General features: G+C 45.5%; 1 protein-coding gene across 1 annotated transcript in view; it reads left to right on the top strand.

Annotated features, from left to right (window-relative positions):
• The window catches only part of LOC124004732 (protocadherin-16-like), a 222272-nt gene extending 199951 nt beyond the window's left edge, over window positions 1-22321 (top strand). Inside the window, exons 14-28 of the mRNA XM_046313459.1 lie at window positions 2225-2464; window positions 3510-3635; window positions 4018-4227; window positions 4397-4692; window positions 4965-5215; window positions 6493-6625; window positions 6730-6916; window positions 12459-12572; window positions 13047-13258; window positions 14044-14195; window positions 14500-14630; window positions 16753-17039; window positions 17327-17994; window positions 18117-18303; window positions 18675-22321. Coding sequence (XP_046169415.1) covers window positions 2225-2464; window positions 3510-3635; window positions 4018-4227; window positions 4397-4692; window positions 4965-5215; window positions 6493-6625; window positions 6730-6916; window positions 12459-12572; window positions 13047-13258; window positions 14044-14195; window positions 14500-14630; window positions 16753-17039; window positions 17327-17994; window positions 18117-18303; window positions 18675-20606 — 5126 coding nt within the window. The 3' untranslated portion in view covers window positions 20607-22321. The remainder of the gene's footprint in view (window positions 1-2224; window positions 2465-3509; window positions 3636-4017; window positions 4228-4396; window positions 4693-4964; window positions 5216-6492; window positions 6626-6729; window positions 6917-12458; window positions 12573-13046; window positions 13259-14043; window positions 14196-14499; window positions 14631-16752; window positions 17040-17326; window positions 17995-18116; window positions 18304-18674) is intronic.
• The last annotated feature ends 2193 nt before the right edge of the window (window positions 22322-24514 follow it).

Genomic DNA, 24514 nt, shown 5'->3' with positions numbered 1-24514 from the left:
ACACACACACACACACACACACACACACACACACACACACACACACACACACACACACACACACACACACACACACACACACACACACACACACACACACACACATACTGGAACCAGATCAATATGGCCGCCCTCTCTGTGACACACCTGATAGATCTTGACAGCTTCCTGTTTCTATCTCCTCAGCCGACCAGGGGATTCCTTGGTTCCTGATTGGTCGGGCAGTGGGGGAGGGGTGGAGCCAGGGTCAACGCATGTCTCACACACCACAACAAAGCCCAGAAGACCAAACTGCAAATAGTGTGCGTGTGTGTGGGTGTTATCAAAGTCTCAAAAGAGGGACTGAGTCACACACACAAACACGCACACACACACATGCAGTTCTAATCGCTCCTTTAATGGTTCCCAGCAGTCTGAGGTTGGGGTTCTTTGGTGTTTTGTTTCTGCCTTTCATGGGAATAGATCCACACACACAGATGACTGGGTGAACGGGGTGGGTGGGTGTGTGTAAGTAAGTGAAGCTCTTGGCAAGGAGCAGCGCTTGGCCCCCGACGGAGAGGGAAGAATCACTGGTGAAAGATGAAGCTAGCAGAGTGTTGGAGCTAGCAGTGAAAGTTGAAGCTAGCAGAGTGTTGGAGCTAGCAGTGAAAGTTGAAGCTAGCAAAGTGTTGGAGCTAGCAGAGTGTTGGAGCTAGCAGTGAAACTTGAAGCTAGCAGAGTATTGGAGCTAGCAGAGTGTTGGAGCTAGCAGTGAAACTTGGAGCTAGCAGAGTGTTGGAGCTAGCAGTGAAACTTGAAGCTAGCAGAGTGTTGGAGCTAGCAGTGAAAGTTGACGCTGGTGGGGTGTTGGAGCTAGCAGTGAAAGTTGACGCTAGTGGAGTGTTGGAGCTAGCAGTGAAAGTTGAAGCTAGCACAGTGTTGGAGCTAGCAGTGAAAGTTGAAGCTAGCAGAGTGTTGGAGCTAGCAGTGAAAGTTGAAGCTAGCAGAGTGTTGGAGCTAGCAGTGAAAGTTGAAGCTAGCAGAGTGTTGGAGTTAGCAGAGTGTTGGAGCTAGCAGTGAAACTTGAAGCTAACAGAGTGTTGGAGCTAACAGTGTGTTAAAGCTAGCAGTAGAAGTTGAAGCTAGCAGAATTGTGCTGGACCACAGGGACCTTTCACAGGGTGTGACTGCACAATAGGTAGGGAGAGGGACCAGCTGAGTCTGCTTCCCAATAGCACCCTGCATCCCAACTAAGTTCACTACTTTTGGCCAGGGCTCTCCCTAGGCTCTCTCTCCATCCTTGAATATGCATCATCTCCTCTCCTCTACCCTAGGCTCCCTCTCTAGCTCCTCTCCTCCACCCTAGGCTCCCTCTCTAGCTCCTCTTCTCCACCCTAGGCTCCCTCTCTAGCTCCTCTCCTCCACCCCAGGCTCCCTCTCTAGCTCCTCTCCTCCACCCTAGGCTCCCTCTCTAGCTCCTCTCCTCCACCCCAGGCTTCCTCTCTAGCTCCTCTCCTACACCCCAGGCTCCCTCTCTAGCTCCTCTCCTCCACCCCAGGCTCCCTCTCTAACTCCTCTCCTCCACCCCAGACTTCCTCTCGAGCTCCTCTCCTCCACCATAGGCTTCCTCTCTAACTCCTCTCCTCCACCCCAGGCTTCCTCTCTAGCTCCTCTCCTCTCCTCCACCATAGGCTTCCTCTCTAACCCCTCTCCTCCACCCTAGGCTCCCTCTCTAGCTCCTCTCCTCCACCCCAGGCTCCCTCTCTAGCTCCTCTCCTCCACCCCAGGCTCCCTCTCTAGCTCCTCTCCTCTCCTCCACCCTAGGCTTCCTCTCTAACTCCTCTCCTCCACCCCAGGCTCCCTCTCTAACTCCTCTCCTCTCCTCCACCCCTGGCTCCCTCTCTAACTCCTCTCCTCCACACCTGGCTCCCTCTCTAACTCCTCTCCTCCACCCCAGGCTCCCTCTCTAACTCCTCTCCTCCACCCCTGGCTCCCTCTCTAACCCCTCTCCTCTCCTCCACCCCTGGCTCCCTCTCTAACCCCTCTCCTCTCCTCCACCCCTGGCTCCCTCTCTAACCCCTCTCCTCTCCTCCACCCCTGGCTCCTTCTCTAACCCCTCTCCTCTCCTCCACCCCAGGCTCCCTCTCTAACCCTCTCCTCTCCTCCACCCCAGGCTCCCTCTCTAACCCCTCTCCTTTCCTCTACCCCAGGCTCCCTCTCTTACCCCTCTCCTCTACTTTTCCAGGTTCTCTGTCTATCCTGAAGCCCATCGACCGGGAGGAGCAGGTCCTGTTCAACCTGACCATCGTAGCCCAGGACCACGGGGTGCCAGTGCTCTCATCCAGCCAGCTGCTGTCTGTCCAGGTCATCGACGTGAACGACCAGGTGCCCTGGTTCCAGGAGAAGCAGTACCAAGCCCAGATTACAGAGAACCAGCCTGCAGGAACCACTGTTCTGGTGGTGTCAGCCTCCGACCTGGACCAAGGTGAGAGATGCTAGGCTTGAGCTCAGTGGGCTAACACAGGAGATTCAGTCGTTACATACATAGTATACAGCACTGACAAGCACATGACTGTAAAGCCCTCATCATAAACTATATGTTATGGTGGCTTTCTTTATGACATAGTAATATACAAAGTACACATGACGACACACAGTTCTTCTACATATTTGCTGTACTGTTTCTTTAAAAGCATTGAACTCAGTGTCAGCCAGCAGAGCCTCTTGTTCTAAGTGTTGATCCTCCATGTGTTCAACGCATGTTCACATCATCAGCATCGGCAGTAACAGTTGGTTTTCATTGAAGACCGTGCTGGGGGACGGTGAGTGTGTGTGTGTGTGTCTGTTTGTGTGAGTGTGTGTGTGTGTTCACATTCCCCTGGAGTTAGTCAAGAGCACATAACCCAGAAGGATTATAAAGTTTCTCTCCAGGGTGATTAGTGGGGTAAGGTGATGGTGCCAGAGTCTTTCTCTGTTAGCACGCTATCACACACACACACAACACAACACACACACACACAATCTACCAGCCTCCGCCCACCCCGGTGCAGCCCAGCCATCCGCTTACACAGCAAAACCAACTACAAACAAATAAAAACAGGAATGCTGCTGTCTTTGCTCTTTTTGGTGAGAAAAAAATATCGTTTTTTTCCGCAACACTTATTTGCGCATGTTGTCAGTGCCCGGGGGTAGAGAGGGCTCAAAGTATAACATGACTGAATGGAATAGGACTCTGCCGGCCCAGCTCCCTATGAAAATGATGCCCAATTGACTTACACAGCCGGCTCCAATCCTTCTCCCTACCACTTCCCACTGGCCCTAACCCTTTGATGTTTTCAAACTGTATCTGTAAGATGGAAGCAATATTGTGGAAGCTCCACCACTGCTGCAGTGTGTATACCTACCCAGACCCTTCACATCTTCAGATCATTGAAAGCAAGGGCCAAGGGGATGGTGTAGGCTGCTGACAGATAGTATTCGGGTTTGACTTCATATGCTCCTTCTCTCTTTTTCTGTCTCTCTCTCGCCAGGTACCAATGGCCAGGTGACATATGGAGGCATCTCTGATGAGGGTTTCAGCATTCACCCAGCTACAGGTGTTATAACCACCACTAAAGCCCTGGACAGAGAGGCACAGGAACAATACACACTGACAGGTAACTGGCTCTGACCATAACATTTGACCCTGTCCCCTGACCCTTAACCCGTAACCCCTCAGCCTAACTCCTGGCTCTAACCCTGGTCCTTAACCCTGACTTATCCTAATCCTAACCACTAAAGCCCTGGACAGAGAGGCCCCACAACTGTACACTCTGACAGTTAACTGGCCCTTTATATGAGGAACCCACAGCATTCCAAACTGGCCATGTTTTTATAGTTCTGATTTTATGGGATACATGAGTGGCCATGTTGGTGTTATTTTCTCTGTTTGTCTTAAATCTCTCTAAGAAACACAATATGGTTTAGTTAATAAATACATAACAAAGACTTTTAGACTGCTGAAGCCTTGTTTAAATCCTTTTCTCCCCTGTTGTCCAGTGTATGCCCGAGACGGTGGCATGCCTCCTAACTTTGCCCGGGCGTCAGTGAGGATCCGGATGTTGGATGAGAATGACAACGCCCCAACGTTCAGTAGACTGTACTACAGTCTGGAGGTGCCTGAGAACATGGAGGCTGTTGAGCTGTTCACCCTCAGAGCTACGGACCTGGACACTGGGGACAGCGGAGAGATGACCTACAAGATCACAGGTAAGATCCAACTATTTGTAGATCACAGGAATCCAATTGAATTCATAATTTACTGATCCATTGATCGCAATTGAGAGATTTACCTTTCATATTCTGCATCTCTTTCTCGCCTCCTCCTCGCTTCCTTTTTCCTCTTCTGTTTCTCCCACTTCCCCCCTCCCTCCTCTAGCAGGCGACCCATCAGGTGACTTCCGTGTGGACAGGAAGTCAGGTGTTCTCTCCACCTCCAGACCGCTGGACAGGGAACGTAGGGCCAGGTACAGTCTGACAGTGACAGCCCTTGATGGGGGCTCTCCGACCCTGAGCAGCACGGCCACTGTAGAGGTCACTCTCCTGGACGTCAACGACCACAGTCCCCAGTTCACCAGCCCCAGCTACACCACTGACCTCTCTGAGGATGCTCCTATTGGCTCCCTGGTGCTGGAGGTCTCTGCTACTGACCTGGACCAAGGGTCTAACAGCCAGGTACACAGACTGAACTCATAGGCTTGCGTCCCAAATGGCACCCTAGTCCCTACATAGTGTACTACTTTTGATTAGAGCCCTATGACTCCTGAGCCCCCTTAAGGTTTGCCAAATGTAGCATAACACTTTTGCCACCCTTTATGACATTTTGCTAACAAAAGGAAGCCATCTATCTAGACCTTCAAAGGGTTAATGAAGGCTTCATTAAGCATTAAAAGTGATGTTACTTTTTGTAATCTAATCTAATTGACTGTGCTCTGTTCTCATCCCAGGTGCTGTACTTCCTGTTGCGCGGTTCCCAGGGCATGTTCATCATTGACCAGCACACGGGACATGTCATCACCGCCGCGCCGCTCGACCGGGAACGAACCGCATCGTACACTTTCGATGTCTGTGCCACAGACTCGTCCCCCGCCAGCCCACGCAACTCCACCGCCACGGTCAATGTGTATGTACAGGACGTGAACGACAACGCTCCATTCTTCATCCAGGATCCCCTGGTTATCAACATCTCTGCCTCCAGGTAGGTAGCCTACAGGTTAGCGAACAGGAAGTCTGTCAGTTCGAATCCCATGTCTGACAAGGAAGAATCTGGTTTGGAGGGGACTTGCATCCGGAGGGTTTATCTGTGCTGTTTTGTCTTTCACATGTCTTCTTTGTTGCATGTCACCATCTACTGTTGTGTGTCTTAGATGCCATCATCTACTGGTGTGTGTCTTAGATGCCACCATCTACTGTTGTGTGTCTTAGATGCCACCATCTACTGTTGTGTGTCTTAGATGCCATCATCTACTGTTGTGTGTCTTAGATGCCACCATCTACTGTTGTGTGTCTTAGATGCCACCATCTACTGTTGTGTGTCTTAGATGCCACCATCTACTGTTGTGTGTCTTAGATGCCACCATCTACTGTTGTGTGTCTTAGATGCCATCATCTACTGTTGTGTGTCTTAGATGCCATCATCTACTGTTGTGTCTCTTAGATGCCATCATCTACTGTTGTGTGTCTTAGATGCCATCATCTACTGTTGTGTGTCTTAGATGCCATCATCTACTGTTGTGTGTCTTAGATGCCATCATCTACTGTTGTGTGTCTTAGATGCCATCATCTACTGTTGTGTGTCTTAGATGCCATCATCTACTGTTGTGTGTCTTAGATGCCATCATCTACTGTTGTGTGTCTTAGATGCCACCATCTACTGTTGTGTGTCTTAGATGCCATCATCTACTGTTGTGTGTCTTAGATGCCATCATCTACTGTTGTGTGTCTTAGATGCCACCATCTACTGTTGTGTATCTTAGATGCCATCATCTACTGTTGTGTGTCTTAGATGCCATCATCTACTGTTGTGTGTCTTAGATGCCATCATCTACTGTTGTGTGTCTTAGATGCCATCATCTACTGTTGTGTGTCTTAGATGCCATCATCTACTGTTGTGTGTCTTAGATGCCATCATCTACTGTTGTGTGTCTTAGATGCCACCATCTACTGTTGTGTGTCTTAGATGCCACCATCTACTGTTGTGTGTCTTAGATGCCACCATCTACTGTTGTGTGTCTTAGATGCCATCATCTACTGTTGTGTGTCTTAGATGCCATCATCTACTGTTGTGTGTCTTAGATGCCATCATCTACTGTTGTGTATCTTAGATGCCATCATCTACTGTTGTGTGTCTTAGATGCCATCATCTACTGTTGTGTGTCTTAGATGCCATCATCTACTGTTGTGCCCAGGTTTTAGTTGGACATCCATGTATAGGATTTAAAAAATTAAAATAAAATTCTTCTTCTTCTTCTCCAGTGTCTCCTCCCACCGCGTCCTGGCCACCATGCGGGCGGAGGACCGTGACTTTGGGGCCAACGGCTCAGTGTTCTACCGCTTCGCCAGCCCTGTCCGGGGCTTCACCATTAACTCTCTGACCGGGGACATACAGGTGTTGTTTCATTATTCATCAGCGTATTTAAATAACCCCTGCAAGGGATGGCTTGTATAGGGAGACTTCAGATGAAAATACTTTCATTCATTCATTCATCCCAGGCTACAGAGAAGCTGCAGGGACTGACCCAGGGCCAGAGGACTCTGATTGTAGAGGCTATGGACCAGGGCAGCCCAGCCCAGTCCTCTCTAGGGGTGGTGGTCATCTACATCAGAGAACAGACCTACAGGGGGATCCGCTTCTCACGCCACGCTAGAGATGTCAGTCTGCAGGAGAACGCTGCCAAAGGTAGGAACAGGACATGTTTATTTGATTCTGTTTTGTTGTGAGCCTGAGGTGAGCCTGAGGTGTGTGTATACTGTAATTCATGTTTAGAACACTGTGTGATAGTGAGGTGTGTATACTGTAATTCATGTTTAGAACACAGTGTGATAGTGAGGTGTGTATACTGTAATTCATGTTTAGAACACAGTGTGATAGTGAGGTGTGTGTATACTGTAATTCATGTTTAGAACACAGTGTGATAGTGAGGTGTGTATACTGTAATTCATGTTTAGAACACAGTGTGATAGTGAGGTGTGTATACTGTAATTCATGTTTAGAACACAGTGTGATAGTGAGGTGTGTGTATACTGTAATTCATGTTTAGAACACAGTGTGATAGTGAGGTGTGTATACTGTAATTCATGTTTAGAACACAGTGTGATAGTGAGGTGTGTATACTGTAATTCATGTTTAGAACACAGTGTGATAGTGAGGTGTGTATACTGTAATTCATGTTTAGAACACTGTGTGATAGTGAGGTGTGTATACTGTAATTCATGTTTAGAACACAGTGTGATAGTGAGGTGTGTATACTGTAATGAATGTTTAGAACACAGTGTGTTAGTGAGGTGTGTGTATACTGTAATGAATGTTTAGAACACTGTGTGTTAGTGAGGTGTGTATACTGTAATTAATGTTTAGAACACAGTGTGATAGTGAGGTGTGTATACTGTAATTCATGTTTAGAACACAGTGTGATAGTGAGGTGTGTATACTGTAATTCATGTTTAGAACACAGTGTGATAGTGAGGTGTGTATACTGTAATTCATGTTTAGAACACAGTGTGATAGTGAGGTGTGTGTACTGTAATTAATGTTTAGAACACAGTGTGATAGTGAGGTGTGTATACTGTAATTCATGTTTAGAACACAGTGTGATAGTGAGGTGTGTATACTGTAATGAATGTTTAGAACACAGTGTGTTAGTGAGGTGTGTGTATACTGTAATTAATGTTTAGAACACAGTGTGATAGTGAGGTGTGTATACTGTAATTCATGTTTAGAACACAGTGTGATAGTGAGGTGTGTATACTCTAATGAATGTTTAGAACACAGTGTGTTAGTGACATGTGTGTATACTGTAATTAATGTTTAGAACACAGTGTGATAGTGAGGTGTGTATACTGTAATTCATGTTTAGAACACAGTGTGATAGTGAGGTGTGTGTATACTGTAATGAATGTTTAGAACACAGTGTGTTAGTGAGGTGTGTGTATACTGTAATGAATGTTTAGAACACAGTGTGTTAGTGAGGTGTGTATACTGTAATTCATGTTTAGAACACAGTGTGATAGTGAGGTGTGTATACTGTAATTCATGTTTAGAACACAGTGTGATAGTGAGGTGTGTATACTGTAATTCATGTTTAGAACACAGTGTGATAGTGAGGTGTGTATACTGTAATTCATGTTTAGAACACAGTGTGATAGTGAGGTGTGTATACTGTAATTCATGTTTAGAACACAGTGTGATAGTGAGGTGTGTGTACTGTAATTAATGTTTAGAACACAGTGTGATAGTGAGGTGTGTATACTGTAATTCATGTTTAGAACACAGTGTGTTAGTGAGGTGTGTATACTGTAATTAATGTTTAGAACACAGTGTGTTAGTGAGGTGTGTATACTGTAATGAATGTTTAGAACACAGTGTGTTAGTGAGGTGTGTGTACTGTAATTCATGTTTAGAACACAGTGTGATAGTGAGGTGTGTATACTGTAATTCATGTTTAGAACACAGTGTGATAGTGAGGTGTGTATACTGTAATTCATGTTTAGAACACAGTGTGATAGTGAGGTGTGTGTACTGTAATTAATGTTTAGAACACAGTGTGATAGTGAGGTGTGTATACTGTAATTCATGTTTAGAACACAGTGTGATAGTGAGGTGTGTATACTGTAATGAATGTTTAGAACACAGTGTGTTAGTGAGGTGTGTGTATACTGTAATTAATGTTTAGAACACAGTGTGATAGTGAGGTGTGTATACTGTAATTCATGTTTAGAACACAGTGTGATAGTGAGGTGTGTATACTCTAATGAATGTTTAGAACACAGTGTGTTAGTGAGGTGTGTGTATACTGTAATTAATGTTTAGAACACAGTGTGTTAGTGAGGTGTGTATACTGTAATGAATGTTTAGAACACAGTGTGTTAGTGACATGTGTGTATACTGTAATTAATGTTTAGAACACAGTGTGATAGTGAGGTGTGTGTATACTGTAATTAATGTTTAGAACACAGTGTGTTAGTGAGGTGTGTATACTGTAATGAATGTTTAGAACACAGTGTGTTAGTGACATGTGTGTATACTGTAATTAATGTTTAGAACACAGTGTGATAGTGAGGTGTGTATACTGTAATTAATGTTTAGAACACAGTGTGATAGTGAGGTGTGTATACTGTAATTCATGTTTAGAACACAGTGTGATAGTGAGGTGTGTATACTGTAATTCATGTTTAGAACACAGTGTGATAGTGAGGTGTGTATACTGTAATTCATGTTTAGAACACAGTGTGATAGTGAGGTGTGTGTATACTGTAATTCATGTTTAGAACACAGTGTGATAGTGAGGTGTGTGTACTGTAATTCATGTTTAGAACACAGTGTGATAGTGAGGTGTGTGTACTGTAATTCATGTTTAGAACACAGTGTGATAGTGAGGTGTGTGTACTGTAATGAATGTTTAGAACACAGTGTTATAGTGAGGTGTGTGTACTGTAATTCATGTTTAGAACACAGTGTGATAGTGAGGTGTGTGTACTGTAATTCATGTTTAGAACACAGTGTGATAGTGAGGTGTGTGTACTGTAATGAATGTTTAGAACACAGTGTGATAGTGAGGTGTGTGTACTGTAATTCATGTTTAGAACACAGTGTGATAGTGAGGTGTGTGTACTGTAATTCATGTTTAGAACACAGTGTGATAGTGAGGTGTGTGTACTGTAATTAATGTTTAGAACACAGTGTGATAGTGAGGTGTGTATACTGTAATTAATGTTTAGAACACAGTGGGATAGTGAGGTGTGTGTATACTGTAATTCATGTTTAGAACACAGTGGGATAGTGAGGTGTGTGTATACTGTAATTCATGTTTAGAACACAGTGTGATAGTGAGGTGTGTATAGTGTAATTCATGTTTAGAACACAGTGTGATAGTGAGGTGTGTATACTGTAATTCATGTTTAGAACACAGTGTGATAGTGAGGTGTGTATACTGTAATTCATGTTTAGAACACAGTGTGATAGTGAGGTGTGTATACTGTAATTAATGTTTAGAACACAGTGTGATAGTGAGGTGTGTATACTGTAATTAATGTTTAGAACACAGTGTGATAGTGAGGTGTGTATACTGTAATTAATGTTTAGAACACAGTGTGATAGTGAGGTGTGTATACTGTAAATAATGTTTAGAACACAGTGTGATAGTGAGGTGTGTGTGTGTATACTGTAATTAATGTTTAGAACACAGTGTGATAGTGAGGTGTGTATACTGTAATGAATGTTTAGAACACAATGTGATAGTGATGTGTGTATACTGTAATTCATGTTTATGACACAGTGTGATAGTGAGGTGTGTGTATACTGTAATTAATGTTTAGAACACAGTGTGATAGTGAGGTGTGTATACTGTAATTCATGTTTAGAACACAGTGTGATAGTGAGGTGTGTATACTGTAATTCATGTTTAGAACACAGTGTGATAGTGATGTGTGTATACTGTAATGAATGTTTAGAACACAGTGTGATAGTGAGGTGTGTGTGTTTAGAACACATTGTGATAGTGAGGTGTGTGTGTTTAGAACACTGTGATAGTGAGGTGTGTATACTGTAATTCATGTTTAGAACACAGTGTGATAGTGATGTGTGTATACTGTAATAAATGTTTAGAACACAGTGTGATAGTGAGGTGTGTGTGTTTAGAACACATTGTGATAGTGAGGTGTGTGTGTTTAGAACACAGTGTGATAGTGAGGTGTGTGTGTTTAGAACACAGTGTGATAGTGAGGTGTGTGTGTTTAGTGATAGTGAGGTGTGTGTGTTTAGAACACAGTGTGATAGTGAGATGTGTCTGTTTAGAACACAGTGTGTTAGTGAGGTGTGTGTGTTTAGAACACAGTGTGATAGTGAGGTGTGTGTGTTTAGAACACAGTGTGTTAGTGACACAGTGTGATAGTGATACTGTAATGTAATGTTTAGAACACAGTGTGTTAGTGTGTTAGTGAGTGTATACTGTAATTAATGTTTAGAACACAGTGTGTATACTGTAATAAATGTTTAGAACTGTAATTAATGTTTAGAACACAGTGTGATAGTGAGGTGTGTATACTGTAATGAATGTTTAGAACACAGTGTGTTAGTGAGGTGTGTGTATACTGTAATTCATGTTTAGAACACAGTGTGATAGTGATGTGTGTATACTGTAATAAATGTTTAGAACACAGTGTGATAGTGAGGTGTGTGTGTTTAGAACACATTGTGATAGTGAGGTGTGTGTGTTTAGAACACAGTGTGATAGTGAGGTGTGTGTGTTTAGAACACAGTGTGATAGTGAGATGTGTGTGTTTAGAACACAGTGTGATAGTGAGGTGTGTGTGTTTAGAACACAGTGTGATAGTGAGATGTGTGTGTTTAGAACACAGTGTGATAGTGAGGTGTGTGTGTTTAGAACACAGTGTGATAGTGAGGTGTGTATACTGTAATGAATGTTTAGAACACAGTGTGTTAGTGAGGTGTGTGTATACTGTAATTCATGTTTAGAACACAGTGTGATAGTGATGTGTGTATACTGTAATACATTAATAATATTTAATTGTGATAGTGAGGTGTGTGTGTTTAGAACACAGTGTGATAGTGAGGTGTGTGTGTTTAGAACACAGTGTGATAGTGAGATGTGTGTGTTTAGAACACAGTGTGATAGTGAGGTGTGTGTGTTTAGAACACAGTGTGATAGTGAGATGTGTGTGTTTAGAACACAGTGTGATAGTGAGGTGTGTGTGTTTAGAACACAGTGTGATAGTGAGGTGTGTGTGTTTAGAACACAGTGTGATAGTGAGGTGTGTGTGTTTAGAACACAGTGTGATAGTGAGATGTGTGTGTTTAGAACACAGTGTGATAGTGAGGTGTGTGTGTTTAGAACACAGTGTGATAGTGAGATGTGTGTTTAGAACACAGTGTGATAGTGAGGTGTGTGTTTATAGAACACAGTGTGATAGTTAGGTGTGTGTGTATAGAACACAGGATGATAGTGAGGTGTGTGTGTGTTTAGAACACAGTGCGATAGTGAGGTGTGTGTGTGTTCAGAGCACAGGGTGATAGTGAGGTGTGTGTGTTTAGAACACAGTGTGATAGTGAGGTGTGTGTGTGTTTAGAACACAGTGTGATAGTGAGGTGTGTGTTTAGAACACAGTGTGATAGTGAGGTGTGTGTGTATAGAACACAGTGTGATAGTGAGGTGTGTGTGTATAGAACACAGGGTGATAGTGAGGTGTGTGTTGTCCTCCTCCAGGTACTGCCGTGGTGCAGACTCAGGCCCAGTACCCTGATGGATCCCGTAGTGGGATCAGTTACAGAATCTTCAGTGGCAACACCCTACTCTCCTTTGGAATCAGTTCCTCCACTGGTAAGGTGCTGGGGTGGAATATTATATAAAACCCATTTTGACAAAAAAGTGCGTTAACACATTTTACACTCCACAAAACCCTCATAAGGAATAGGAGAAGGATGAATATCCATTGCCCAATTGGTTCTCAGTCCCTAGTTATTGTTCTAACCAGGTGAGATATGTCCTAGTTATTGTTCTAACCAAGTGAGATCTGTCCTAGTTATTGTTGTAACCAGATGAGATCTGTCCTAGTTATTGTTGTAACCAAGTGAAATATGTCCTAGTTATTGTTCTAACCAGGTGAGATCTGTCCTAGTTATTGTTATAACTAGGGGAGATCTGTCCTAGTTATTGTTGTAACCAGGTGAGATCTGTCCTAGTTATTGTTCTAACCAGGTGAGATATGTCCTAGTTATTGTTGTAACCAGGTGAGATCTGTCCTTGTTATTGTTCTAACCAGGTGAGATATGTGCTTGTTATTGTTCTAACCAGGTGAGATCTGGGTACAGAGCTCCATGGGGCTGGATTATGAGGAGTCCCCTAGACTCCGCCTAGTGGTGAAGGCTGAAACTGCATCCTCTAGTTCCTTCATGGCGGTCAACCTGATCCTTCAGGACGTCAATGACAACCTGCCGCGCTTCCAGCTGCAGAACTATGTAGCCTACATACGAGAGGCACAGGGATATCATTTTCCTATCATACAGGTAGGTACACTAACGAGCATGCATGCACACACACACACACACACACACACACACACACACACACACACACACACACACACACACACACACACACACACACACACACACACACACACACACACACACACACACACACACACACACACACACACACACACACACACACACACACACCTGTATTATGCTTGACTGTGGATGGAGTGTTAGCTTGTGGGCTAGAAGATGCTTAGACAGTAGAGAAGACCTGGAACGTTTCAGTGCTGCTGTGATAGTTCTGAGAGGTGACAGTCTGTTCCTGTCCCTATAATGCAGTGTGTTTTCAACGTCCCTGTTGAGTATATATACTATGCTGTATGAAACCACGGCCATATAGAACCCTTTTATAAACTCTCGTTCCACTGTTCCAAGTCCCATATTCATTACCAGGTTCTGTTACTGTTCCACAGCTGTTGTAAATCTGTTCATTGTTTTGATTGATTTCCTCTCTAACCTCTGATCTTGTGACTTCCTGTCTGTCCCCAGGTGTTGGCAGATTATTATTATTTTTGATATTTTTTTGTATTGCTTTCAAAAACAAAACAACATTCAAAACAATGAACAGCAAATGAAGGCTGAACAACAGCCAATGACAGAAAAATCTGTTTCCTACACGTTAAAACAGATTGGAAATGGCTAACCATAAACACAAGTACACTTTGCTTTTAAGACAAAAGAAAACCAGTGATATCAGAAGACTGATTTTTTTGTTTTGATTTTCTTTCTGACTTCCTGTCTGTCCGGTTCAGGTGGTGGCTGATGACCTAGACCAGGGCCAGAATGGTCAGGTGACCTACAGCCTGAGGTCGTCGTCTCTCAGCGGCCTGTTCAAGATCGACTCGCTGACCGGAAGCATCACCACCGCCGCTATCATGGACCGAGAGATCTGGACACAAACCAAGTGAGGTGCAGGGCCTTGGGATGTGGTTGTGAGAGTGTGTGAGTGTATGTGTATGTGTGTGTTTGTTCACAATGGGCCTGACATGTGGTTTCCCTCAGTGGGCTAACCTTTGTTTTCAATCTATAAATACTCTCCCTGTTCCTGTACTCTCTCTATGTATTGGAATCTATATTTCTGTCATGCTCTGGGAAACAACAGGTTCTGATGTTAGACAGCAGGAGATGAAAGGTTATGAAACCTGAAACATAAAAGATAAGAACTAAACTCCAACTGACAGTTTATTTTATCATCTCCATGGCATCAGGCTGGTTGTTACGGCGACGGACAGGGGCACACCACGATTGGCCGGCTCGGCGACCCTCACGGTGATCATCGTAGACCTCAACGACAACAGTCCTACAATCCCTCTGCCGCGTGAGATCAGAGTACCAGAGAGTAAGTCAATGACCCACAGGTCTCAACTGCAGACCCCCCCCCATCAGACACTTCAGGCAGGCTAAAGCAAACACTCGAAGTATTGAGATGATTTGAAATACTGTATTTGAACCCAACTGACACCCTATTCACTATGTAGGGCACTACTTTTGACCAAGGGGTGTATATATCAAGAATCTCAGACATTTGAGACACAGTCAATTTAACAGTGAACCTTTAGTCCAGAGATCTTATCCCTGATCCTTACTCATTCTCTCTCTAGCAGCACTCAGCAGTTCTCAGTGATAAAACTGACCTTTTTATGAGTCGTTCTGAAGCCAAGTTCCCCTCTGTTCATATCCTGCTGTACATCTGAAGTCTACAGTTTCTTGCATAAAATATCCAATTCAGAAAGAAAAGAAATCAGAAGTCTGCAATATATTCCTATTAAGCAACGTGATGTAATGGGATATGTTATGAGGTAGGAGCTAGTTCTAGGGCTATAATGTTGTTCCCATATAACAATCTCACAAGCCCTGTTTTCTCTCTCTCAATTCAATAGAAATTCAAGGTGCTTTATTGGCATGGGAAACATATGTTCACATTGCCAAAGCAAGTGAAATAGATAATAAACACAAGGAAACAAGCAATAAAAAAATGTATCTCTCTCTCCGTAAGCTCTCTCTCAATTCAATTCAATTCAAGGGCTTTATTGGCATGGGAAACATGTGTTAACATTGCCAAAGCAAGTGAGGTAGACAACATACAAAGTGAATATATAAAGTGAAAAACAACAAAAATAAACAGTAAACATTACACATACAGAAGTTTAAAAACAGTAAAGACATTACAAATGTCATATTATATATATATATATATACAATGTACAAATAGTTAAATGACACAAGATAAAATGAATAAGCATAAATATGGGTTGTATTTACAATGGTGTTTGTTCTTCACTGGTTGCCCTTTTCTCGTGGCAACAGGTCACAAATCTTGCTGCTGTGATGGCACACTGTGGAATTTCACCCAAAAGATATGGGAGTTTTTCAAAATTGGATTTGTTTTCGAATTCTTTGTGGATCTGTGTAATCTGGGGGAAATATGTCTCTCTAATATGGTCATACATTGGGCAGGAGGTTAGGAAGTGCAGCTCAGTTTCCACCTCATTTTGTGGGCAGTGAGCACATAGCCTGTCTTGTCTTGAGAGCCATGTCTGCCTAAGGCGGCCTTTCTCAATAGCAGGGCTATGCTCACTGAGTCTGTACATAGTCAAAGCTTTCCTTAATTTTGGGTCAGTCACAGTGGTCAGGTATTCTGCCACTGTGTACTCTCTGTGTAGGGCCAAATAGCATTCTAGTTTGCTCTGTTTTTTTGTTAATTCTTTCCAATGTGTTAAGTAATTCTCTTTTTGTTTTCTCATGATTTGGTTGGGTCTAATTGTGCTGTTGTCCTGGGGCTCTGTAGGGTGTGTTTGTGTTTGTGAACAGAGCCCCAGGACCAGCTTGCTTAGGGGACTCTTCTCCAGGTTCATCTCTCTGTAGGTGATGGCTTTGTTTCTCTCTCTCTCTCTCTCTCTCTCTCTCTCTCTCTCTCTCTCTCTCTCTCTCTCTCTCTCTCTCCCTTCCATCTCCCTCATTCTCTCTCTCTCTCCTCCCTTGCATCTCCCTCATTCTCTCTCTCTCTCTCTCTCTCTCTCTCTCTCTCTCCCTCATTCTCTTCTCTCTCTCTCTCTCTCTCTCTCTCTCTCTCTCTCTCTCTCTCTCTCTCTCTCTCTCTCTCTCTCTCTCTCTCTCTCTCTCTCTCTCTCTCTCTCTCTCTCTCTCTCTCTCTCTCTCTCTCCTCATCTCCCTCATCTCTCTCTCTCTCTCTCTCTCTCTCTCTCTCTCTCTCTCTCTCTCTCTCTCTCTCTCTCTCTCTCTCTCTCTCTCTCTCTCTCTCTCTCTCTCTCTCTCTCTCTCTCTCTCTCTCTCTCTCTCTCTCTCTCTCTCTCTCTCTCTCTCTCTCTCTCTCTCTCTTTCTCTCTCTCTCTCTCTCTCTCTCTCTCTCTCTCTCTCTCTCTCTCTCTCTCTCTCTCTCTCTCTCTCCTCCCTTCCATCTCCCTCATTCTCTCTCCCTCCAATTTCCCCTCTCCCTCCAGACACTCTGGTTGGCTCGGTAATAACCCAGGTGACGGGAAATGACGTGGACTCAGGCCCCGCCCTGTCCTACACCCTCCACTTGGACCTGTCTTCCCAGGGCGTATTTGGGATCCACCGCTACGGGGGCGGGGTGTCTCTGACGGCCCCTCTGGACTACGAGGAGAAGACCTGGTACACGCTGACTGTCAGGGCTACTGACTCCAAACACCAGACTGAAGCTAACCTCACCATACTGGTGGAGGATGTCAATGATAACGCTCCTACGTTCACACAGGATCTTTACCAGGTAGTCTATCCTCTAACCGGCCTCCACTAGCCTTTGGAAGATCTGCGTTTGTGTTGGCAGGCATTTGTGTAATGATGCCATAAGAGACAATGAGAATTTGATCAGATTTAGCTGAATTATTATATGTACATGCAGATCAGTAATGATGCCATGTGTGTGTGTCTGTATCGATCTTCCTCATTTAGTTTACTAAGACAGATACCTGATACCATTAACCATTAACCTGCCTGTCCAACATGCCTCAATTATTCTGGGTACATCCCTGAATACATGTTTGTGTGTTCCAGATGACTCTGGCAGAGCACTCCCCAGCTGGCAGTGCAGTTGTCACTGTGACAGCCACGGACCGCGACTCTGGGGAGAACGGCCGCGTCACCTACAGAGTGATGTCATCAACCCGGGACATCTTCTACATCGACCCCAGCAATGGTACCCTGTTCATCACCAAGCAGGCAGAGTTTGACTCTGAAAACCCTTCTATCCTGGTGGTAATAGAGTCCAGAGATATGGGAACACCAGCCCTCTCCTCCATCGCTACTGTACAGGTCCAGGTGACTGACGTCAATGACAACGCGCCCGTCTTCCACCAATCAGAGTACAGAGCCACGGTGTCGGAGGACGGCCTTCCGGGCGCCACCATCCTGACCCTAGAGGCGACCGACGGCGACGCGTCACGCGACAACTGCGGCTTCGACTTCACCATAGCCAGCGGAAACTCAGGCAATGCCTTCCAAATCGAGAGCAGCGTACGCTTCCTGGAAGGACGAGGCTTCCAGACGGTAGGCAGCGTGGTATTGACCGGTGAGGGCCTGGACTTCGAGGCTGTGTCCAGTTACAACCTGACCGTGGTCGTGTCGGACCGCGGCGTGCCCCAGAGGAGCTCGGCTGTCTCTGCGCTGATCAGTGTGACAGATACTAACGACAACCCTCCGGCGTTCAGCAGGGCAGAGTACAGGTACTTTGGTACTTTGTTGTTTGTTAGATGTCCTTAATTCCTCTTTACATTTGTTTGCACTGGGGGACCAAATGTCATGTTTTAAGGAAAAGCGATTGATAAAATCCCCTTGAACCCTGCAGTGTGGTGCTGAGTGAAGGAACAGCCGCAGGGACTGAAGTCCTCAGCCTGTCTGCAACAGACCCAGACTCCTCGGCAGTAGGGAAGGTGCAGTACCTGATCAGTTCTGGGGATGAGACGGGTATGTTCCAGGTAGACCGCTGGACCGGAGCCCTGAGGCTGCAGAGACCACTGGAAAATGAGAGACAGGTACCATGGAACTTCTGGCTTGGGATGTGCCCAAAATGGCACCATATTTCCTATGTAGTGTACTACTTTTTTAAAGAGCCCTATGGGCCCAGGTCAAAACTAGTGCACTATATAGGAAATCGTTTGACATAGAAATAGATTGGATTAGTCGTTGGTTATCCACCTGTTTGTATATTCTGCTGCTGGCAATTCATTTCCCTTCAGTGATTAAGAAAGTATTAATCTCTCTCTTTATCTCTACATCTACATTTACATTTAAGTCATTTAGCAGACGCTCTTATCCAGAGCGACTTACAAATTGGTGCATTCACCATCTCACTCTCTCTCTCTGCTGTCTCTCTCTCCCCTTCTCCCTCTCTTCCTCCTACTAGGCATCCCATGTGATCATTGTGCAGGCGTCAGATGGACAGGGTCACTATGCGCTGGCTCCAGTCACTGTGGAGGTGAAGGACATTAATGACAACAGACCTTACTTCCCCCTGCCTGTCCTCACCGCCAGCATCAGAGAGAACCAGCCTCACAACACCCTTGTCACCATGCTGCACGCCATCGACCAGGACACGGGAGTCTTCGGACAGCTGAGATACTACATGTTGGACAAGACTGGAGAGGGGAAAGACGCCTTCCTGGTCAACCAGACGTCAGGCGAGGTCCGGACTCGCTTCACCTTCGACTTTGAGAAAGTCAACTTGTTCAACTTTGTAGCTCTGGCCATGGACACAGGGAACTTCTCTGCCACGGTGACCGTCCAGGTGTACGTGACAGGGGAGGATGAGTACGACCCTGTGTTCTCCGACCCAGAGTTCTCCTTCTTAGTTCCTGAGGGGTCGAAGAAGGGCCAGAGCATTGGTCAGGTGACAGCCAGAGACGAGGACGAGGGAGTAGACGGGATTGTTCTGTACTCCCTAGCTGACCCCTCGCCCTACTTCCAGGTCAATGCATCGACGGGCGTGGTTTTCCTGAAGATGGACAGCCACGTCCATCATCTGAGCAGGTCCAAGAGGGAGGTCCGTGTGATGAACCTTGACCTGAAGGCCCACAGCCCTCTGGAGACATCCCGTGTGGCCTCCGCTCGCCTCACCGTTGACGTAACACACACCTCCTTTGGCGTGGCATCGGACATGAACCTGCTGCTGGTCAGTGTGATCGCTGTGTCCCTGGGAGCCATCCTCATCCTCATCTTCATCGCCATGGCTCTGTTCTGTGTGAGACTGAGACGTCAGAGGAAGGAGCAGCAGAGTCGCTGCAGACCTCCAGCCTCTCCTGGCCACGGCACGATGCTGCACAAACTAGAGGAGACTAAAGTCACTGGCACCGACCGGAGCGACCGCATCTACCACCAGGCCTTACCAGGGTACACTTCTGACCAAACTGGGAGTGGTGTGGGAGGGCCATACCCCCGCGGGGGCTCCCTGGACCCATCCCACTCCAGCGGGCGTGGCTCGGCAGAGGCGGCAGAAGACGATGAGATCCGGATGATCAATGAGTACCCCCGTGTCTCCTCCATCTCTTCGTCCATGCAGGAACACATCTCAGCCCGCGGGCCAGACTCTGGTATCCAGCAGGACGCTGACCAGCTGTCTGACATCTCCTGTGAGCCCAACATGGACGCCAACCAGTGGTTCAAGGCCAAGAAGCTGGCCAGTCTCAGTGGGACTCTGCCGGCTGGCCAGGTGCCTGTCTACAGGGAGGATGGTGGAGGTTATCTGGGGGTAGGGAGGGGGCTGAACATCTCCCACCCTAAAGACTATGCCTTCCCAGTGGATGGTAAACCCGCTGTGGACGGCTCCCTCACAGCCATAGTGGCCAGTGACGAGGAGCTGAGGGGTAGTTATAACTGGGACTACCTTCTGGACTGGTGCCCACAGTTCCAGCCATTAGCAAGTGTCTTCACGGAGATAGCGAGGTTAAAGGATGAGACGGCCCCTCCTAACCCTCGCAGACCGCTCCAGCACAAAGCCAAGGTGGACCCCAAACCCCCTCGCATTGACCCCCCGCCCCTAATCACCTCCATAGCCCACCCCGGGGCGAAGACAGTCCCGGTCAAGCCTGCCCCCGTTAAGCCCTCTGTGGGGAGGTCCTCCTTCCCCCATCTGGCCTCCCTACGGAGGTCCCCCATCAGTCACGAGGGCTCCCCCTCCTCAGTAGCCATGTCCCCCAGCTTCTCCCCCTCCCTGTCCCCCCTGGCCGCCCGCTCCCCGGCCATCACACCTTTCGGCGTCACCCAGGGCCCCTCAGCCTCCATGATCAGCACCACTGAACACAGCATGGAGCACAGTGAAGAGGCCGAGATGAGGATATAGACTATAGACTCACAGATGAGGATATAGACTCTATTGACTAACAGATGAGGATATAGACTCTGTAGACTGAGGAGGAAATAGACTCTGTAGACTGAAATTAAGATATAGACTCTATTGACTAACAGATGAGGATATAGATTCTATCGACTCACAGATGAGGATATAGACTCTATTGACTCACAGATGAGGATATAGACTCTATTGACTCACAGATGAGGATATAGACTCTATCGACTCACAGATGAGGATATAGACTCTATTGACTAACAGATGAGGATATAGACTCTATTGACTCACAGATGAGGATATAGACTCTATTGACTCACAGATGATGATATAGACTCTATTGACTAACAGATGAGGATATAGACTATCGACTCACAGATGAGGATATAGACTCTATTGACTCACAGATGATGATATAGACTCTATTGACTAACAGATGAGGATATAGACTATCGACTCACAGATGAGGATACAGACTGTAGACTGAGATGAGGATATAGACTCTGTAAACTCTGAGGTACTAGAGATTGGAAGACTGATACTGAGTTATTGTTCCTCAAAAGACAGAGGTGATGTATCAATTGACACCCTATTTAGGTTGCAGGGTGGTACCACCCCTAATGTGTAATGGTCACAGTCTGGTGTCAATAGACTGTATCGTACAGTGTACCTTCCATTCTGGCCAGAACACAGAGTGTGGTTAAGTACTGTAGTTAAATAATGAAGTAACTCTCAAATGGACTCAAAAGGTGGTAGCTGCATCATAAACTAATGGGACTCTCAAACTGAACCAGAATCAAAACTGAGGCGAAAATGGATGTTGCCTTTTCCTCTTCCCTCTATCCAATCAGTGTCAAGAGAACAAAACTACCCAGGATGTGCACATTCTAATGGGGAGCCATGATGTCAATATTCTGTAGAAGATATTTTTATACTGACTTTGGTTTCTGACTAGAAATGGCACTAATTCAGTGCCAGAAGGCTGTTATAGCCTCAGAATATATTTCCATATGTGTATATTTCTAGCTATGTAACAGTATGTGTGAACTCCATGTTTGTTCTATTTTATGTACTTAACCATTGTGTTCTTGGAACGAAAAAAAGCTCTATATTTCTATTAGTGTGATTGATTGGGGGATATGCTGTCATTTCTTGTAAATATTTATTACGGAGGAGCGAAAAAAGAGCTTGCGTTGCTGGAAGAACATGATACCAGTATCAATACAGAGTTTGGTCAAGAAGCTTTCAAAAATAATCTGCTGAAGTGTTGGATCCCTCTCATACTAATTCAGTGTGCCATATGTGTGTCTCCCAAATGGCACATATTGCCTATATAGTGCACTACCTGGTCAAAAGTAGTGCACTATAAAGGGAATAGGGTTCCATTCGGGATGTAAACACAGTCTTTTGAGTTTGAAAGGATCAGTCATGCATGTTCTCATGTCCGAAGCACGTTCCTTTGTTTCTTCCTCCAGTCTAGTTTAGGTGAACTTGACACCGATTGATCGTGTCCTTTTTTTCAGGTTCTTTGCTGTGATTTGAATCACGATGAGCCGTACAGGTCTACTTGGTATTCTAGTGGCATAGTAGACCCAGACAAGGGCAGAACCACTCAGACACAGACAGGGGAGGTCAGAAACATCACAGAGACCAGCTGCAATATAACTACAACGTTGCCAGCAGTAGAACAAAGGAAAATAAAACACATGTCATGTATGTCAGCAGACAGGTCCAGTTGTTATTGTAGTGGCAGTCTTACCATCCAGACAGACAGGTCTAGTTGTTATTGTAGTGGCAGTCTTACCATCCAGACAGACAGGTCCAGTTGTTATTGTAGTGGCAGTCTTACCATCCAGACAGACAGGTCCAGTTGTTATTGTAGTGGCAGTCTTACCATCCAGACAGACAGGTCCAGTTGTTATTGTAGTGGCAGTCTTACCATCCAGACAGACAGGTCTAGTTGTTATTGTAGTGGCAGTCTTACCATCCAGACAGACAGGTCTAGTTGTTATTGTAGTGGCAGTCTTACCATCCAGACAGACAGGTCCAGTTGTTATTGTAGTGGCAGTCTTACCATCCAGACAGACAGGTCTAGTTGTTATTGTAGTGGCAGTCTTACCATCCAGACAGACAGGTCCAGTTGTTATTGTAGTGGCAGTCTTACCATCCAGACAGACAGGTCCAGTTGTTATTGTAGTGGCAGTCTTACCATCCAGACAGACAGGTCCAGTTGTTATTGTAGTGGCAGTCTTACCATCCAGACAGACAGGTCCAGTTGTTATTGTAGTGGCAGTCTTACCATCCAGACAGACAGGTCCAGTTGTTATTGTAGTGGCAGTCTTACCATCCAGACAGACAGGTCCAGTTGTTATTGTAGTGGCAGTCTTACCATCCAGACAGACAGGTCCAGTTGTTATTGTAGTGGCAGTCTTACCATCCAGACAGACAGGTCCAGTTGTTATTGTAGTGGCAGTCTTACCATCCAGACAGACAGGTCCAGTTGTTATTGTAGTGGCAGTCTTACCATCCAGACAGACAGGTCCAGTTGTTATTGTAGTGGCAGTCTTACCATCCAGACAGACAGGTCCAGTTGTTATTGTAGTGGCTGTCGAACCGTCCAGACAGAAAGGTCTAGTTGTTATTGTAGTGGCAGTCGAACCATCCAGACAGACAGGTCGAGTTGTTATTGTCGTGGCAGTCGAATCATCCAGACAGACAGGTCTAGTTATTATTGTAGTGGCAGTCGAACCGTCCAGACAGACAGGTCTAGTTGTTATTGTAGTGGCAATCGAACCATCCAGACAGACAGGTCTAGTTGTTATTGTAGTGGCAGTCTTACCATCCAGACAGACAGGTCTAGTTGTTATTGTAGTGGCAGTCTTACCATCCAGACAGACAGGTCTAGTTGTTATTGTAGTGGCAGTCTTACCATCCAGACAGACAGGTCTAGTTGTTATTGTAGTGGCAGTCTTACCATCCAGACAGACAGGTCTAGTTGTTATTGTAGTGGCAGTCTTACCATCCAGACAGACAGGTCTAGTTGTTATTGTAGTGGCAGTCTTACCATCCAGACAGACAGGTCCAGTTGTTATTGTAGTGGCAGTCTTACCATCCAGACAGACAGGTCTAGTTGTTATTGTAGTGGCAGTCTTACCATCCAGACAGACAGGTCCAGTTGTTATTGTAGTGGCAGTCTTACCATCCAGACAGACAGGTCTAGTTGTTATTGTAGTGGCAGTCTTACCATCCAGACAGACAGGTCCAGTTGTTATTGTAGTGGCAGTCGAACCATCCAGGCAGACAAGTCTAGTTGTTATTGTAGTGGCAGTCGAACCATCCAGGCAGACAAGTCTAGTTGTTATTGTAGTGGCAGTCTTACCGTCCAGACAGACAGGTCTAGTTATTATTGTAGTGGCTGTCGAACCGTCCAGACAGACAGGTCGAGTTGTTATTGTCGTGGCAGTCGAATCATCCAGACAGACAGGTCTAGTTATTATTGTAGTGGCAGTCGAACCATCCAGACAGACAGGTCTAGTTGTTATTGTAGTGGCAATCGAACCATCCAGACAGACAGGTCTAGTTGTTATTGTAGTGGCAGTCGATCCGTCCAGACAGACAGGTCTAGTTGTTATTGTCGTGGCAGTCGAACCGTCCAGACAGACAGGTCTAGTTGTTATTGTAGTGGCAGTCGAACCATCCAGACAGACAGGTCTAGTTGTTATTGTCGTGGTATTGGAACCATCCAGACAGACAGGTCTAGTTGTTATTGTAGTGGCAGTCGAACTGTCCAGACAGACAGGTCTAGTTGTTATTGTCTTGAGTTGTTTGAGTAGGGGTTGAGTTGTCTCTTGAGTTGTTATTGTAGTGGTAGTGGAACCATCCAGACAGACAGTAGACAAAAC

The sequence above is a fragment of the Oncorhynchus gorbuscha genome, linkage group LG19, assembly GCF_021184085.1.
Source record: "Oncorhynchus gorbuscha isolate QuinsamMale2020 ecotype Even-year linkage group LG19, OgorEven_v1.0, whole genome shotgun sequence".
Taxonomy (NCBI): domain Eukaryota; kingdom Metazoa; phylum Chordata; class Actinopteri; order Salmoniformes; family Salmonidae; genus Oncorhynchus; species Oncorhynchus gorbuscha.
The sequence above is the reverse complement of the archived record's forward strand: the minus strand, read 5'-3'. Positions and strand labels throughout refer to the sequence as shown.